Source organism: Ranitomeya imitator, chromosome 4 (assembly GCF_032444005.1).
Source record: "Ranitomeya imitator isolate aRanImi1 chromosome 4, aRanImi1.pri, whole genome shotgun sequence".
Classification (NCBI taxonomy): domain Eukaryota; kingdom Metazoa; phylum Chordata; class Amphibia; order Anura; family Dendrobatidae; genus Ranitomeya; species Ranitomeya imitator.
This window is the reverse complement of record NC_091285.1, coordinates 350,001,863-350,021,155: the sequence shown is the minus strand read 5'-3', so window position 1 is coordinate 350,021,155 and position 19,293 is coordinate 350,001,863. Positions and strand designations below refer to the sequence as shown.

At 41.3% G+C, this 19,293-nt stretch overlaps 1 protein-coding gene across 2 annotated transcripts in view; it reads left to right on the top strand.

Moving 5' to 3' along the window:
- Positions 1-19,293, top strand: part of CPNE8 (copine 8) — a 545,271-nt gene that overhangs the window by 277,291 nt on the left and 248,687 nt on the right. For both annotated transcript variants that reach the window (XM_069764995.1, XM_069764997.1), the window contains exon 5: positions 3,285-3,324. In XM_069764995.1, coding sequence (XP_069621096.1) covers positions 3,285-3,324 — 40 coding nt within the window. The remainder of the gene's footprint in view (positions 1-3,284; positions 3,325-19,293) is intronic.

Below are 19,293 nucleotides of genomic sequence, written 5' to 3'. Positions count from 1 at the left end.
TGCAAAGGGTTACTACTGCCTCTACAGGCTCTGCTATTGTACCCTGCACTGATCTGCGGTGAGCAGGCTTTTCTGGGTCTAAGTCCTGCTTTGCACACACTGAGCATGCCCAGGGCAAGATCTTTCAGTGGAGATCTAGGGTCACATGCTCAGGTACTGCAGCGACTTCCATTGGTCCTTCTCACGGAAGGTCCTGCAGGTGCTAGGACTAAGTTCTGCTTTGCTCACTGAGCATGCCCAGGGCAAGATCTCTCAGTGGAGATCTAGGGTCACATGCTCAGGTACTGCAGCAATTCCATTGGTCCTTCTTTGAAGGGTCCTGTACGTGCTGCAGCTATTTAAGGCTCGCATGGCCTCACTGTGATCAATTGCAGTTTCTGGTCAGTCACATGTACACTTTTATCAGGTAAACCTGCAAAGTAAATGTATCGGCTGCTTTCACACTTGCGTTTCAAGACGCATGCGTTTAAAAAAAAAAAACGCATGGTGAAAAATCGCATGTAAACGCATGCAAACGCTGCGTTTTTTTGACGCATGCGTTTTTGCATGTGGTGAAAAAAACGCTGCGTTTTGACGCGTTTACATGCGTTTTTTCATACGTTTGCGTTTTTTAAACGCATGCTGAGAAATGTGTGACAGCTGCCAATCATCAAAATAAAGTAAAAAACCCACTATAAACAGAAATAGTTAGGGTTAGGGGTAGGGTTAGGGGTAGGGATCATAACCCTAATCCTAACCCTAAAGGGATCCTAACCCTAACCCTACCCCTAACCTTAAGCCTAAAGGGATCCTAACCCTAACTCTAAAGGGAGTAGGGTTAGGATCCCGTTAGGGTTAGGATCCCTTTAGGATTAGGGGTAGGGTTAGGGGTAGGGTTAGGGGTAGGGTTAGGGTTAGGATCCCTTTAGGGTTAGGGGTAGGGTTAGGGGTAGGGTTAGGATCCCTTTAGGGGTAGGGTTAGGATCCCTTTAGGGTTAGCGTTAAGGTTATGGGTAGGGATAGGGTTAGGATCCCTTTAGGGTTAGGGTTAGGATCCCTTTAGGGTTAGGGTTAGGATCCCTTTATCACCTTTATGGTGGGGGGTGGCATATCAGTGTGTTTTCTGTTTTTTTTTAAATAAAAACGCATGAGTTTTTAACGCAAACAAACGCATGCACAAAAAAACGTATGCGTTTCCATTGACTCCAATGTATTTTTTGACACAAAAAATGCATGAAAACGCATGCGTTTTTATGTGTCAAAAAAAGCCTCTAAAAATACTACAAGTTGCATTTCTGAAAAAAAACGCATGCGTTTCAAAACGCGACCAAACGCGTACAAAAAAACCGCATGCGTTTTCAATGTTAAATATAGGGAAAAAAACGCATGTCTTTTTTCGTGCAAAAAAGCTGCAGACAAAAACGCAAGTGTGAAACCACCCTTAAACATGAGCCATGTATGAGGGTGTCGGAAGTGAACTTGCTGGTGTGTTTTAGATCATTTTCCTGCTGCATAACCCAAGTGCGCTTCAGATTTTGGTAATGAACAAATGGCCGGACATTCTTCTTCAGGATTTTTTGTTAGAGAGCAGAATTCATGGTTCAATTTACCACAGCAAGTCTTCCAAGTCCTAAAGCACCAAAATATAATGGGTCATAAACTTTCCAAAAAGTGCAACTTTTCTCTTGTCAGTCCACAATATACTCCCAATAGTCTTGTGAATCATCAAGATTTTTTCTAGCAAAACTGAGACGAGCCTTTATGTTTTTATTGCTCAGCAGTGGTTTTTGTCTTGGAACTCTGCCATGCAGGCTATTTTTTCCTAGTCTCTTTCTTATAGTTGAGTCTTGAATACTGACCTTAACTGAGGCAAATGAGGCCTGCAGTTCTTTGGATGTTGTTGTTTTTTTGTGACCTCTTGGAAGAGTCGTAACTGCGCTCTTGGGGTAATTTTGGTCAGCTGGCCATTCCTGGGAAGGTTCACCATCTTTCCATGTTTTTGCCATTTTTGGTTAATGCCTTTCTGTCACTGGTGTGTTTGAGGCTGCAGACAGTCGCACTGCATCTTGCTGCAGAAGGTCTCAGCTGTTGGCTTTGCAGACTCCTTCCTAGTCCTTCTGACTTTATGACCCAGTGCCAACCTCCTCCGGCTCTAGTTGACACACCTGGACCGGGGTGTATATAACTCCCAGCTTGCTGCTGGAAGTTGCGGTTGATATTTCTATTTCCATTTCCCTGCTGATGCTTGGAACCATAGCAGTCTGCTATCTTCCTTCTTGGTGTTGCTGGAGGACATCTGTGTTTCTCTCTGAGCCTACACAAGCCAAATGTTCCACTTACTTGTCTATTCCACCTGTCTTTAGTTGTAGTGGGGATTGAGTTGAACTCATCCTGTCCTTCCCTATGCAGTGATTATCGCCAGGGTCACGCAGGGTTTAGGTATTCTGCTCGGCGATAGGTGTGCAACCTATATACGGATAATAGGTCAGACAGAGTGACGTTAGATCTGCCTAGGGGTCTCTACTCCCCACTTCCCTGGTGTTTGGTTCCCTTTGCCTTATCTCTTCGTGTTCACTTACCTTTTCCTACACTGTGCATGACATTTTCGCTGTGTTTCGCTGGAGTGCCAAAGCTTTAGAAATGGCTTTATAACCTTTTCCAGGCCGATAGATCTCAATTACTTTACCAATTTCTCATTGGTTCCAGAATTTATTTGGATTGCAGCATGATATCCATCTTTTGAGGGTCTTTTGGTTTACTTGACTATGTCAGGCAGGTTCTATTTAAGTGATTTCTTAATTTAGAGCAGGTGTGGCAGTAATCAGGCCTGGTTGTGGCTAGGGAATTGAACTCCGCTTCCCAAAGATGTGATAAACCACAGTTAATGTATGTTATTTTTTTTTATTTTTTTGGTGGGGTGGGGGGGCTTCACTTTTTCACTGATGGCCCTGTAGGTTTGGTTTTCTTTGTCCCTTAATAATAAAAAGACCTTCATTGAAAAACTGCATTTTGTATTTACTTGTGTTATCTTTGACTAACATCTGTGTGTGTTATCTTTGTCTAATATTTTAATTTGTTTGGTGATCTGAAACATTTAAGTGTGACAAACATGCAGAAGACTAGGAAATCAGGAAAGGGCAAACCCTTTTTCAAACACCTGTAGATAAAGTTATTCAGTTATGTTATAAATAGTACATTTCTTGTATTACTGTGGGACAGAATGCATGAAATATTATTGGGGATGCTATCTGAAAATAATGTGATAATTCATCTTTTCAAATCCATTTTCTTTGCTTGATTTTTAGGTATGATGTTGACTCAAAGAGTCCCAATTTAGCAAAACATGTAAGTCAAAATTCCTTTATCCATATTAAATGTTATTAAATAAAAGTTTCAGTATGATTGGCTTCCCCCTTGTGCAGTGATTGTTGTGAAAATTAAATACAGGAGTCGAAGTGACCATTTGTACTATGCAAATATCAGTCACTTTCTTGTTTGGAAAACCACTTCTAATTTTATAAGTTTTAAGAAATTGGGCAAAAAAAAATTGATGGCACCCTCCATTTAATATTTGTTTGCACACCCTTTAGAATAAATAACTACAATCAATTGTTACCTATAACCATAAACAAGCTTCTTGCACCTCTCAACTTAAATTTTTGACCACTTTTCTTTTGAAACTTCTCCAGTAATTTTAAGATCTGTTCACAGGTGTTCAATGGGATTTAGATCCAGACTTACTGCTGACCACTTCAGAACTCTCCAGTGCTTTGTTTCCATCAATTTATGGGTTCTTCTTGAAGTATGTTTGGGGTCATTGTCCTGCTGGAAGACCCAGGACCTAGCACGCAAACCCAGCTTTCTGACACTGGGAACCACATTGCTACACACAGTTCTTTGATAATCTTCAGATTTCATGATGCAAACAGTCAAGGCACCCTGTGCCAGAGACAGCAAATCAACTCCAAAACATCTTTGAACTTCCACCATATTTGACTATAGGTACAGTGTTATTTTTCTTTGTGGACCTCATTCTGTTTTCAGTAAACAGTAGAATGATTTGCTTTACCAAAAAGCTCTATCTTGGTCTAATCTGTCCACAATTTGCTTTCCCAAAAGGACTTTGGCTTACTCATATACTTTTTAGCAAACTGCAGTCTAGTTTTTTATGTTTCTGTGTAATCAGTGGGGTCCTCCTCAGTCTCCTGCCATAGTGTTTCATTTCATTCAAATGTAATAGTTTGAGCTGACACTGATGCACCTGAGCCTGCAGGATAGCTTGAATTTCTTTGGAGCTTGTTTGGGGCTGGGGCTGCCTATTCACTATCCAGACTATCTTGCGTTACAACCTTTCAACAATTTTTCTCTGCCTTCCATTTCCAGGGAGATTAGTTACAGTGCCATAGGTTGAAAACTTCTTGACTATGTTACTCACCATGGACAAAGGAGCATCAAGATTTCTAGAAATGGACCTGTAACCTTGAGATTTTTGATATTGTTAAACAATTTTGCTTTTCAAGTCCTTAGACAATTATCTTCTCTTCTTTCTGTCCCCCATACTTAGTGTGGCACACACAGCCACACAATTCAAACATTGAGTCAACTTCTCCCCTTTCTATCTGGTTTCGGGTGTGATTTTCTTATTGCCCACACTTGTTACTTGCTACAGGTGAATTTGAACACGCATCACATGCTTGAAGCAAAGTTCTTTTGTTAGGACTGGCGGAACGCACCAAGGGAGATGATATAGATGCGTTCGCAGTCCGGGGTCCACCGTGCAGGTGAAACCTGCTGCTAGGAAATGAGACAATATGGCGGTATTCAAAAGAATACACGCGTGGGTTAAACCTCACCCAGCGTGAAGAAAGCGATCCTGTTGCATCACAGGACCGCGGTACCGCACATAGAGCGCGAGCAAGTGGTCAGCGAACTAAACCCCAACAGGGATCGTAGTCCGATTAGACCCTTGCTGGCACTACACCGCTACTGGGTGTGAAAGGAATTATATAATTAAGGCACCGAAGTGCGAACCGTGCCGTGCTGGCAGGCACCACTAAGCACCCAGACGTGGGTCAGGAAGCGCACACTGGCGCGTGGCACCGCACTGGCGGTCACAGCAGTAGACGCTGACACGTGTGTGACACGTTGAGTGAAAGTCGGGCGCTAGATAGCAGCCATACTCCATACGCGAACAATCATACAATAGGGTAGAGGTATTTAAAGAACGACTTGCACTCACAACAAACACACGTATTAAATTGTACACTAGCGCATGGCCGTGCGGTCATGCGCAGTTTATATAGTTGCAGGACAGGAAGCGGCCACAGAAACTTTGCCCTTCCAAGACCTGCCAAGAGGACCAATAGAATGCGCTGCAGAGTCTGAGCACATGACCCTCGATCTCCAACGGGAGATCTTGCCCTGGGCATGCTCAGTGTGCGCAGACAAGGACTTAGTCCCAGAGAAGTCCACTCGCTGCTGACCAGTATAGGCTTTACAGGCAGAAGCTGGAGAAGCAGCAGTAACTCTTCTCACAGAGTCAGACTGAGCGAGACGCTGGGATCGACGCCCCTGCTGAGCAGGCTCCACTGCGGCTGGAGGAGAATGGGAGACCGCAGCGGAGACGGATCGAGATTCCCCCTGTGCAGCAGAGGAAACTCGACTCCTAACATCTTTACCCACAAATTTTGAAATTGTGCCAATTTTGTCAAGCTCATTTTTGAGGTTTTTTATGAAATTATGTCCAATTTGCCTCTTTTACCTCTGTTTTTTTTGGAAAACAATTTCAAGGGTACCAACACTTTCGGCCATGATTGTATAGTGATAGCTTTTGCATTTACAACCATAGATAGTAGAGATGACTAGATTATTTTGCAATTCATTTTGCGCGAATTGACAAAAAATGCCCGCTGAGGATAAACTGAGGATTATTACTGAGAATTGCAATAGACACAGATGGCTCATATGACTTCATCCTTGCAGCTATCACATCACATCACAAGTGTAGCCAATCAAGAGGAACTATCAAAAGCCTGTATAAAAGGTTATACATGGAATGCAGAAGCCATGTTAGTGTTATTTAGGATAGTGAGGGCTCACAGTTCAATAATAGAGAAAGTAAGAGAAAGCCCTTAAACATTGGACAAATACTCCAGACACTAGTGTGCTGTGCAACTACAGCACTGATAAAGATGATTATAATTGTCTGTGGATAATATACAGATTTAATTGATAGGGAGAGAGTGAGATAGGAAATCAGTCTGATAGATCCGCGATATGGTGTAGCTGCCATTTGTCCTGCCATACTTAAATTACAACTACACTTTTCTTTTCATTCTTTATGCACTAGAAAGCAGTAAGCCAGTGCAATATATTTATTTCAGAAAGAAAAATATAAAATACATGTCAGTCAGCTAAGTTATGCTTACTTATCACAAGCGACTGTACAGAGTTTCTATTGCAATCCTTTTTGTAAAAGGGGAATATTTGTTTATTAAAATTACAAAATAAAATTCTCTAATATCTAGACATATAACTGACTATCTAGCTAAAAAATCTAGCATTTCTTATGTCATTTTTGGGAATGGGTTTAGTTAAAAATTAGAATAAAATATTGTAACTGCATATCTGTTTCTACACTTTGTTTTTAGTCCACTTTGACGACTGTATATGCCACATCAGTACATTGGCTTGCTGCTACATTTTACTCTCTGTCCATTGTGAGGGGTTGATTCACTTGGCTGCATGCAAAGGTAGATTCAAGAATGCCTCTTGAGGTAAAACACCCTCTAGTCTATTAAAACACAGCATAAACCTTAGCAGGGTCAACTAAAGTAAACTTGGCCTTTCTCCTCGGCTCCTCTTGTAACCATTTGGGATTTCCTTCTCTCCCAAGATACAACACACACTGACTCTCTAGACAAGCTATTTAAGCCAGACTATGTGATGATCACCTGACCTTGACATCATCCCAGGTCCTGTCAGTACACATACCGGTGACGACTCTGCAGGTGGAGATATGATGAGCACTCTCCCACCCACTCTATTGGTGCCCACATAAAACCAACCCATGTATGCAACTTTAATTTAACCTTCTCAACACGTAGTGTGCTGGAGGAAAAATATCCTGGTTTCACATCACTGACGCCTATATGCGCAGTGATACATATCTCTGATCATATACTGTGTCAGTGACCCTGTCACAACATATACCTGCCTCAAAATCTCAATTCTTTACTCTGAAAGCTTTATCCAGAAACCTGGAATGTGTTGCAAAATCTAAACAATTTATCTTACAAATGCCTAGCATTTCTTGTTATGTATTTTGGCAGTGTTTGAATAATTAGGGTTTAAAAGTTTCGTAAAAGTTAATTATTGTGTTGTGCAATATGTTTCGTAAAGGAAATAATGGCAATGGATGGGGTGGTGTAAACAAAGTTTTGGGAGTCGCTGGCAGCAACAGATGTACCACCACCACTATCAGTTGTTCAGGCAATAGTACTATCAAGGGCAAGCCACAATTGGTCTTCAAGCTTATTAGTGAAAGTGGAGGGTGTTGTAGAATATATAGCACGTCACTCATCTCAAGCAAGGAGAGAAAGAAGTATGCAACTGCTATGGGATCACTCATAGCTCTGTCAACTGTATAGTAGTTGTGATGGAGTACTGCATATCTGCCTTTACTTATTCAAATGGGGAAATTGTGCAGTACCCACCTGCAGCCACTATAAAGTTGACAGAGCTGTGCTGTATAGCTCCACAGCTGTGTATTTCTGCCAGCACTATTAATAGCTGATTGGCATGAGTATCAGGTGTTGCAACCCCACTGATCAGGTGTTGATGACCATCAATGTAAAGGCACCGGACAAACCCTTAAAAATTATATACAGTGGGGCAAATAAGTATTTAGTCAGTCAGCAATAGTGCAAGTTCCACCACTTGAAAAGATGAGAGGCGTCTGTAATTTACATCATAGGTAGACCTCAACTATGGGAGACAAACTGAGAAAAAAAATCCAGAAAATCACATTGTCTGTTTTTTTTAACATTTTATTTGCATATTATGGTGGAAAATAAGTATTTGGTCAGAAACAAAATTTCATCTCAATACTTTGTAATATATGCTTTGTTGGCAATGACAGAGGTCAAACGTTTTCTGTAAGTCTTCACAAGGTTGCCACACACTGTTGTTGGTATGTTGGCCCATTCCTCCATGCAGATCTCCTCTAGAGCAGTGATATTTTTGGCTTTTCGCTTGGCAACACGGACTTTCAACTCCCTCCAAAGGTTTTCTATAGGGTTGAGATCTGGAGACTGGCTAGGCCACTCCAATACCTTGAAATGCTTCTTACGAAGCCACTCCTTCGTTGCCCTGGCGGTGTGCTTTGGATCATTGTCATGTTGAAAGACCCAGCCACGTTTCATGTTCAATGCCCTTGCTGATGGAAGGAGGTTTGCACTCAAAATCTCACGATACATGGCCCCATTCATTCTTTCATGTACCCGGATCAGTCGTCCTGGCCCCTTTGCAGAGAAACAGCCCCAAAGCATGATGTTTCCACCACCATGCTTTACAGTAGGTATGGTGTTTGATGGATGCAACTCAGTATTTTTCCTCCAAACACGACAAGTTGTGTTTCTACCAAACAGTTCCAGTTTGGTTTCATCAGACCATAGGACATTCTCCCAAAACTCCTCTGGATCATCCAAATGCTCTCTAGCAAACTTCAGACGGGCCCGGACATGTACTGGCTTAAGCAGTGGGACACGTCTGGCACTGCAGGATCTGAGTCCATGGTGGCGTAGTGTGTTACTTATGGTAGGCCTTGTTACATTGGTCCCAGCTCTCTGCAGTTCATTCACTAGGTCCCCCCGCGTGGTTCTGGGATTTTTGCTCACCGTTCTTGTGATCATTCTGACCCCACGGGGTGGGATTTTGCGTGGAGCCCCAGATCGAGGGAGATTATCCATGGTCTTGTATGTCTTCCATTTTCTAATTATTGCTCCCACTGTTGATTTCTTCACTCCAAGCTGGTTGGCTATTGCAGATTCAGTCTTCCCAGCCTGGTGCAGGGCTACAATTTTGTTTCTGGTGTCCTTTGACAGCTCTTTGGTCTTCACCATAGTGGAGTTTGGAGTCAGACTGTTTGAGGGTGTGCACAGGTGTCTTTTTATACTGATAACAAGTTTAAACAGGTGCCATTACTACAGGTAATGAGTGGAGGAAAGAGGAGACTCTTAAAGAAGAAGTTACAGGTCTGTGAGAGCCAGAAATCTTGATTGTTTGTTTCTGACCAAATACTTATTTTCCACCATAATATGCAAAAAAAAGCTAAAAAAACACAATGTGATTTTCTGGATTTTTTTTTTCTGTTTGTCTCCCATAGTTGAGGTCTACCTATGATGCAAATTACAGACGCCTCTCATCTTTTTAAGTGGTGGAACTTGCACTATTGCTGACTGACTAAATACTTTTTTGCCCCACTGTGTGTGTGTGTGTGTATATATATATATATATATATATATATATATATATATATATGTATATGTAATCGGTGTGCCACGATGAGAAAGTGTTCTCATTTTAATGCTATTTAACCAGTACTAGGTTAAGAGACATTAATACTTTATTTAAATACAGGAAAGATATATATCTTGGTACCGTGTTAGCCAGTAGATAGAAAAAATATTTAAAATTGAAAAGCTACCTTTTAACACAAGTAATTTCATGTCCATAATGTTATGATTTGAGAGACAAAAATGTCTTGCCACAGGTAGATCCATTCTTTTATCTCTTATTGCGTGGTGTTTAGAATGGATCGACCTGTGGCAATACATTTTTGTCTCCCAAATCATAACATTATGGACATGAAATTACTTGTGTTAAAAGGTAGCTTCAAATCTAAGAGAGACAGAAGAATATGGGAATATAAACTGATGACGACCTTTGACAGTCTTAGTGCAGGAATGAATGTGTCGCATGGATTTATGTCTTTTTACATCATCTAAGGAACTTGCCACTCGGACTATGAGGGGTCATCACAACAGAACCAGACCCCAATCAGAGGACAATGAAACATTCCTTATCTAACAACTGGTCCAATATTGATGGACATAACTGTTAATCACTCATGGTAGTTCTGCTTCATGTCACCTGTCTTATCCATGTTTTTTTTTCTGTGCTATGTTGTGATTCTTCAGAATTAGTTTTAGTCTTTGCCTGATGAAGAGACCTGTGTAGTCTCGAAAGCTTGCAAGGTGTTACCATCTTTTCAGTTAGCCATTAAAAGGTATCAACCACTGAGGACTCTCAGTGAGGACTCTCATATAGTATTTTTCTACTTTATTTAGGGCATTGTATTAGTTGTATAATAGAACTTTTGTATATTTGACATTTCTGTTAAAAGCTTTTATATAGTAAAAAATAATGTTCTTTAAATATGCTACTTGGGTAACTCAATTCAGGAATTGATGATAGTTTATAATTTTATTCTTCCCAGTCCAACATGGGGTAGTTGTTTCATTCATTACTTGTTAGCATCATGTACTATGGTAAGTAAGTGACTAGTGGATTTTTGCATTTGTATGTTTATGACCTTTAGATTTATCTATGGAACATTGCTAATTAGTTCACACTGTATGCTTTGTTTACCATTTTAACTGGCATTTAATAATTTCTTCCAATTTCTCCCCACAAATGTCAATTTAGAGAGCTCTTTTGCTATGCTGGCCTCTCTGTCATTAGATATGTTTTCTGGCCAGCCATAAATAGCTGGTTGTTACATTGAATTAGAACTGAATTCAGCATAAAACTCTCTTTGGTTAGATGGAGTGAACCTTTCTTCATCATGTGACACGGTAAAAGGCCAATCTTAGCATTATCTCTAGTGATGAGCGAACGTGCTCAGTGATACTCAGATATTACTCGAGTATCTGTGTGCTTGGATATGCTCATTACTCAGTGAGCATTATTCGGTGCTCGATTTCAAACTTCAATCCCCGCCCCGCATGTTTGGCGCCTGTTAAAGAGCCAATATCATGCAAGGATTGCCTGTGCATCTTGAAAGTGGATTGGATGGTCGTTCAACATCATCGGGGTTATGCCATATGCCAGTGTTCCCCAAGTTCGGTCCTCAAGAGCCACCAACCGGTCTTGTTTTCAGGATTTCCTTAGTATTGCACAGGTGATAATTGCATCACCTGCACAGGCAAGCATTCACTGACCTGTGTAATACTAAGAAAATCCTCAAAACATGACCTGTTGGTGGCTCTTGAGGACCGGAGTTGGGGAACACTGCCATATGCCATAGCACAGCTCTGTGACAGTTGTTATTGGAGGGAGTGCTTGTCCAGGCCTGTGTGTGGTGTGCACAGTTTAATGAATCGAAGTCCTGTAGTGTTGATACTAGTGCTGAAACTGAACCATCACTCTAACAGCCCTTCTAAGGGCTAATCTTGTGCTTTGCTGTTTGCATCAGATACAATCTGCATTTTGCCTAGGAAGGAAGAGATTTGCAGGGGCAGGGAGAGTGGTTGAATTCAATCTCTAGGCAGGGATAAGGGCTTTGCAGTCCATTGTTAAATATATAGCTGTAGCAGTTGACCACATTTTTATTTTTTGTTTGAGAAAATTGACTGTATTGTCATCCATAGAATGATACCAAAAAATATACAGTAGGTCCTCAGGGACAAATAGCCTATGGTACCAATTCAGCATTAGATCAATTGTGTCACCACCAGCATATCACATTTGGGATGGTAGAGACACACGTGACAATTAGAGTGATTAAAATATCAATATTTTATTTAGAAAAATAAATACACAAAAATTAATACAGTGCCTCAAAATGTGGGGACTGTATGGCAGGGAAAACAGTAGCAGGCCAGTCTTAGAAAATGATCATAGTTCTAGCAGTGCGTAAAGGAATTCATTGATCATGGTTGCACAATATTGCTCTAAAATTGTCATCTATAGAGTATTAGGTGCTTTAAAGAACATTGTTATATAACACTCCAAAAAGGCCTATATTCAGTTAGTCATCCATATACTATTACATGCTATTTCGTACATTTTGGTGTTACCCAGTAGTCCAAAAGAAACATTGAAACATTTTACTGTATTCAATTACTCATCCATATACTATTACGTTATCTGTGGTACATTCTGGTGTTATATAACAGTCCAAAAAACTCATCCATTCAGTATTACATACTCTGGGGTACATTTCTATAGCATATAACACTCCAAAAAAGCATTGAAAATTTTTATGTATTCACTTACTCATCCATACAGTATCGTGTACTCTGTAGTATATTTCTGTGGCATATAACACTCAAAAAAAAGTTCAAGAATGTTTCTGGATTTAATGAGTCATCTATCCAGTGTAGCAGTGTAGCGTGCTTAGTGGGTGACAAAGATAGCAAAATCAAGCGAGACTCCTGAGGAAGCAACTAAAGAAATGTATCCCGGAACCGGATGCTTTACTGAAAAAAAAGAAAAAATATGGCCTGAACCCAGGCTGCAGTCTTCACCGCTGGAGATTCTTGCGGATGAGAGACCAAGGATCCAGGAATTGGTGAGCGGACTGTTGGGCCTAGGCTGGTCGGAAGAGACAAGGAGTCGAGCCCAGACCAAAGCTATAGAAAGGCTGTTAGGCTTACTAGCCACAAGGTTCAGACAGATGGCATCCTGTGAGGAAGACCGTTACATATGACCAGCAGTAGAGATAGTGGTCCATAGAAGAGTTCATCTAGCGGGCAGTAGAGACAGAGCACTTGCCTTGAAGGCTGCAAGAGCTGACAGCTGGAACCAAGGTCACTTTCCTCATAATGGAGGGGCAACATTTCTGGTATGCGGTGGGTGTGATCCAACAAGGAAGGGAGCAGGATGAACCCTTCTTGAGGAATGAATGTGCCTGGGAGAGGTTTCTCGAGACATTGATACTACCACCCCTGAGAGATTGTACTGTCCTCAGGGTTCCCCACCTCCTATGCGGGACCAGGGAAGGTGCTTGTGACAAAGGGGGCTGCTGCCCATTTCTATTTGTTGGAGGCTTCGGCATTGACTCTGGGTCAAATCCAGCCCAGGCACCTGGGAATTGGGCTTCAGGAAGCAGGTGGAGGCAGTTCCGCCTGCCTTCCAAGGAAGGAGAAGAAGAAGCAGACACATGAAGAGGATTACTATACTACTTCCTCCTCTTATTTCTTTCCTGGCTTTGCACTTTCTGCAAAGCCTTTATGAGTGTAGAAGTAGATCAACTACACTTTCAAAATATTTACTTACAAAAAATGTTTCTGGATTCAATTTCTTTAGAAATACCCTGGTTTAGGAAAAGCGGAAAAAGAAGCAAGTGCGGCGCTTCCTCTAAGCGTAATACGTTTTTACCAACAGTTAAAAAAAAAATTCTTTGAATTGTTGTTATGCTCACCTTTTATCGGTAAGAAACGCACATTGAGATTCTCAAGGAATCAATTCTTTAGACAACTGTTCTCCGTATGTTGTATAATCCAATAAGGTGTGCAGCTCACTTTGGAGAACTATGTGTTGATCCTCCTTCAGATCCACAGAGGTGGCGACTTCAAAGGAAAAATAAACTCCAAGCAAATGTGGCGCTAAGCACCTACGGGTTTTTCGAATGCATCCACTTCCAGTGAAAAAATGTTAATAAAAATTCATTTATTTTCTCAAAATAAAAAATTTAAATATATTTGTAAAATATTTTTAAAATACAGTACAACGCGTTTCAGCTGCTAATATTACAGTGCAGCCTTCATCAGGTAGCAAAAAAAAAAACAGACATACAATAAGCACTATAAAATTTTATATTTTGAGAAAATAAATGAATTTTTATTAACATTTTTTCCCTGGAAGTGGATGCATTCAAAAAATCCATAGGTGCTTAGCGTCACATTTGCTTGGAGTTTATTTTTCCTTTGAAGTCTGGATTCAATTTGTCATCCATAGAGTTGAACGCAGTTATTGTTGCATAACGGTAGTATTGTAAAACTACAAAAAAAGTGTTGAAAAATATTTCTGGGTTCATTTAGTCATCCATAGATTATTAGGTGCTTTATATTACATTTCCGTGGTCTTTAAGACTCCGAAAAAAGTGTTGAATCCTTTCTCTAGATTCAATTAGTAGTCCATATAGTATTAGGTATTTTTTGTGACATTTCGATGCTACATAACACTCCAAAAAAGCTTTTAAAAATATTTCTGGATTCAATTAGTCATCCATAGACTAGATGCTTTCTGTTACATTTCGATCGTATAGAAGACTCCAAAAAAGTATTGAAAAATTTGTCTGGAATTATTTAGTCATCCATAGATCATTATTTGCTTTCTGTGATATTTCAGTGATATATAAGACTTCAAAAAGGCATTTAAAATTTTTTCAGTATTCAATTACTCATCCATAGAGTATTACGTGCTCTGGAGTACAATTTGATGGTATACAACCCTGAAAAAAAAGCATTGAACATTTTTTATGTATTCACTTATTAATCCTTATATTATTACATCCTCTGGCGTACACTTCTGTGGTATATAACACTCTAATAAAAAGCGTTGAAAATGTTTTCAGTATTCAATTACTCTTCTATAAAGTATTACATGCCTTGTGGTACATTTTGGTAGTGTAGAACACTCCAAAAAAGTGTTCAAATATGTTTCTGGATTTAATTAGTAATCCATACAGTGTAACGCGTTTAGTGGGCAACAAAGTGACACAGATGGTAGAAGCCCATGGGACTCCTGAGGGAGTGACCTCAGGAATATCGGAGCCAGACCAAGCTGGCATGACAGCAAAGATGGCAGTAGCCTGTGGTTCAAAACCGTCCACTTTCCAAACCACCAAGGCTCAAACCTAGTCCATAGCCTTCACCACTGTGGTTCTTGTGGACTTTAAATGGGAGAGCCAGTATCCAGCAATTACTGAGTGGACTGCAGGGTCTAAGCTGGTCAGAAGAGACAAAGGACGTGAGCCAGGACCAGGGCTGGAGATTTGCTAGCTGGCGCGCTAGCCACAAAGTACCAACAGTTTGCATCTCGGGGTAGGTCATTACGCATGACCGGCTGGCGGAGAAAGTGGGCCATAGAATAGTTTCCTACCCTTCCTCACATCTCCTTCAACCAGCAGGCAGTAGAGGCAGAACACTTGCCTTGAAGGCTGCAAGAGGTGAAAGCTGGAACCAGGGTCATATTCCTCAAAATGGAGGGGCAACATCGCTGGTATGCGGTGGGTGTGATCTGAGAAGGAAGGGAGCAGGATGAACCCTTCTTGAGGAATGAACATGCCTGGGAGAGGTTCCTCGAGGTGGCTGGAGACAGGGCTACAACCCTAAGAGATTGGACTGTCCTTGGGGTTCTCCACCTACTATGCGAAAGCAGGCTCTGGAGCCTGTGACACAAGGGGTTGTTTCCCATTTTTACATGTCGGGTACTGCAGCACTACTTGAAGCCCGATCACTTACAGCCCTATCACCTGGGAATCTGGCTCTAGGAAGCAAGCCCGATCACTTACAGCCCTATCACCTGGGAATCTGGCTCTAGGAAGCAGGTGGAGGCCAGAGGAAGGATAAGAAAAGGTGGACACCTGTGAGGATTATTGGATCACCCTTCTTATCAATTTTCCTACCTTTGTACTTTGTGCAAAGCCTTTCTGAGTGTAGAGGTACATCAATTACACTTTAAAAATATTTACATTCCAATTTTTTTTCTGGATTGAATTTGTCATCCATAGAGTAATACATTATTTGTGTTACATTATAATTCTATCTGAAAATAAAGAAAATCCTTCAATTTTTTTTAAATGGATTCAATTATTCATCCATACAGTTTAACACAGTTCTTGTTGCATTGCGGTAGTATATAAAACTCCAAAAAACCCTTTTAAATTTTTTTTTACGGATTCAATTGTTCATCCATACAGTTCAATATAGTTACTGTCATTATATATAAAACTCCAAAAAAGTTTCAAAATGTTTTATGGTTTCAATTAGTCATCCTTACAGTTTAACAAGCTTTGTGTAAAATTACGGTAAGTTAATATTTTTAAATACTGCTTGGCCTGGTACAGTTCGCAAAATATTTTTGTTGCAAAAATGTAATATTTTCATACAGGTGCTTCTCACAAATTAGAATAGATTAACCCCTTTCTGACATTAGACGTACTATCCCGTCGAGGTGGGGTGGGCCCCTATGACCACGGACGGGATAGTACGTCATATGCGATCGGCAGCGCTCATGGGGGGAGCGCCGCCGATCGCGGCCGGGTGTCAGCTGCCTATCGCAGCTGACATCCGGCACTATGTGCCAGGAGCGGTCACGGACCGCCCCCGGCACATTAACCCCTGGCACACCGCGATCAAAGATGATCGCGATGTGCCGGCGGTACAGGAGGGGGCTCCCTGCGGGCTTCTCTGAGCCCCCCGCAGCAACGAGATGTGATCGCGTTGCTGCGTGGGTCTTACCTCCCTCCCTGCTTGCTCCAGGCCCGGATCCAAGATGGCCGCGGATCCGGGTCCTGCAGGGAGGGAGGTGGCTTCACAGAGCCTGCTCAGTGCAGGCACTGTGAAGCCTGCACTGCTCTAAGTCAGATCAGTGACCTGACAGAGTGCTGTGCACACTGTCAGATCACCGATCTGTGATGTCCCCCTAGGGACAAAATAAAAAAGTTAAAAAATGTTTTTTCCAAATGTGTAAAAAAAAAAAATAAAAAAAAAATATTCCTAAATAATGAAAAAAAAAATATTATTCCCATAAATACATTTCTTCATCTAAATAAAAAAAAACAATAAAAGTACACATATTTAGTATCACTAGTTAACCCCTTCAGTAACCACCGTAAGAAAAAAGAAAAACGAGGCAAAAAACAACGCTTTATTATCATACCGCCGAACAAAAAGTGGAATAACACACGATCAAAAAGACAGATATAAATAACCATGGTACCGCTGAAAACGTCATCTTGTCCCGCAAAAAACGAGCCTCCATACAGCATCATCAGCAAAAAAATAAAAAAGTTATAGTCCTGAGAATAAAACGATGCAAAAATAATTATTTTTTCTGTAAAATAGTTTTTATCGTATAAAAGCACCAAAACTTAAAAATAATGATATAAATGAGGTGTCGCTGTAACCGTACTGACCCGAAGAATAAAACTGCTTTATCAATTTTACCAAACGCGGAATGGTATAAACGCCTCCCCCAAAAGAAATTCATGAATAGCTGGTTTTTGGTCATTCTTCCTCACAAAAATCGGAATAAAAAGCGATCAAAAAATGTCACGTGCCCGAAAATGTTACCAATAAAAACGTCAACTCGTCCCGCAAAAAACAAGACCTCACATGACTCTATGGACCAAAATATGGAAAAATTATAGCTCTCAAAATGTGGTAACGCAAAAAATATTTTTTGCAATAAAAAGCGTCTTTCAGTGTGTGACGGCTGCCAATCATAAAAATCCGCTAAAAAACGCTATAAAAGTAAATCAAACCCCCCTTCTTCACCCCCTTAGTTAGGTAAAAATTAAATGTATTTATTTCCATTTTCCCATTAGGGCTAGGGTTAGGGCTAGGGTTAGGGCTAGGGTTAGGGTTAGGGTTGGGGCTACAGTTAGGGTTAGGGTTTAGATTACATTTACAGTTGAGAATAGGGTTGGGATTAGGGTTAGGGGTGTGTCAGGGTTAGAGGTGTGGTTAGGGTTACTGTTGGATTAGGGTTAGGAGTGTGTTTGGATTAGGGTTTCAGTTATAATTGGGGGGTTTCCACTGTTTAGGCACATCAGGGCTCTCCAAACACGACATGGCGTCCTATCTCAATTCCAGCCAATTCTGCGTTGAAAAAGTAAAACAGTGCTCCTTCCCATCCGAGCTCTACCGTGTGCCCAAACAGGGGTTTACCCCAACATATGGGGTATCAGCGTACTCAGGACAAATAGGACAACAACTTTTGGGGTCCAATTTCTCCTGTTACCTTTGGGAAAATACAAAACTGGGGGCTAAGAAATAATTTTTGTGGGAAAAAAATATTTTTTATTTTCACGGCTCTGCGTTATAAACTGTAGTGAAACACTTGGGGGCTCAAAGTTCTCACAACACATCTAGATGAGTTCCCTGGGGGGTCTAGTTTCCAATATGGGGTCACTTGTGGGGGGCTTCTACTGTTTAGGTACATTAGGGACTCTGCAAACGCAATGTGATGCCTGCAGACTATTCCATCTAAGTCTGCATTCCAAATGGCACTCCTTCCCTTCCGAGCCCTCCCATGCGCCCAAACGGTGGTTCCCCCCACATATGGGGTATCAGCGTACTCAGGACAAATTGGACAACAACTTTTGGGGTCGAATTTCTCCTCTTACCCTCGGGAAAATACAAAACTGGGGGCTAAAAAATAATTTTTGTGGGAAAAAATGTTTGTTTTATTTTTTACGGCTCTGCATTATAAACTTCTGTGAAGCCCTTGGTGGGTCAAAGCGCTCACCACACATCTAGATGAGTTCCTTAGGGGGTCTACTTTCCAAAATGGTGTCACTTGTGGGGGGTTTCTACTGTTTAGGTACATTAGGGGCTCTGCAAACGCAATGTGACGCCTGCAGACCATTCCATCTAAGTCAGCATTCTAAATGGAGCTCCTTCCCTTCCGAGCCCTCCCATGCGCCCAAACAGTGGTTCCCCCCCACTTATGGGGTATCAGCACACTCAGGACAAATCAGGACAAGTTCCTTAGGGGGTCTACTTTCCAAAATGTTGTCACTTGTGGGGGGTTTCAATGTTTAGGCACATCAGTGGCTCTCCAAACGCAACATGGCGTCCCATCTCAATTCCTGTCAATTTTGCATTGAAAAGTCAAACGGCGCTCCTTCCCTTCCGAGCTCTCCCATGCGCCCAAACAGTGGTTTGCCCCCACATATGGGGTATCAGCGTACTCAGGACAAATTGTACAACAACTTTTGGGGTCCAATTTCTTCTCTTACCCTTGGGAAAATAAAAAACTGGGGGCGAAAAGATATTTTTTGTGAAAAAATATGATTTTTTATTTTTACGGTTCTGCATTATAAACTTATGTGAAGCACTTGGTGGGTCAAAGTGCTCACCACACCTCTAGATAAGTTCCATAGGGGGTCTACTTTCCAAAATGGTGTCACTTGTGGGGGGTTTCAATGTTTAGGCACATCAGTGGCTCTACAAACGCAACATGGCGTCCCATCTCAATTCCTGTCAAGTTTGCATTGAAAAGTCAAACAGCGCTCCTTCCCTTCCGAGCTCTCCCATGCGCCCAAACAGTGGTTTACCTCCACATATGGGGTATCAGCGT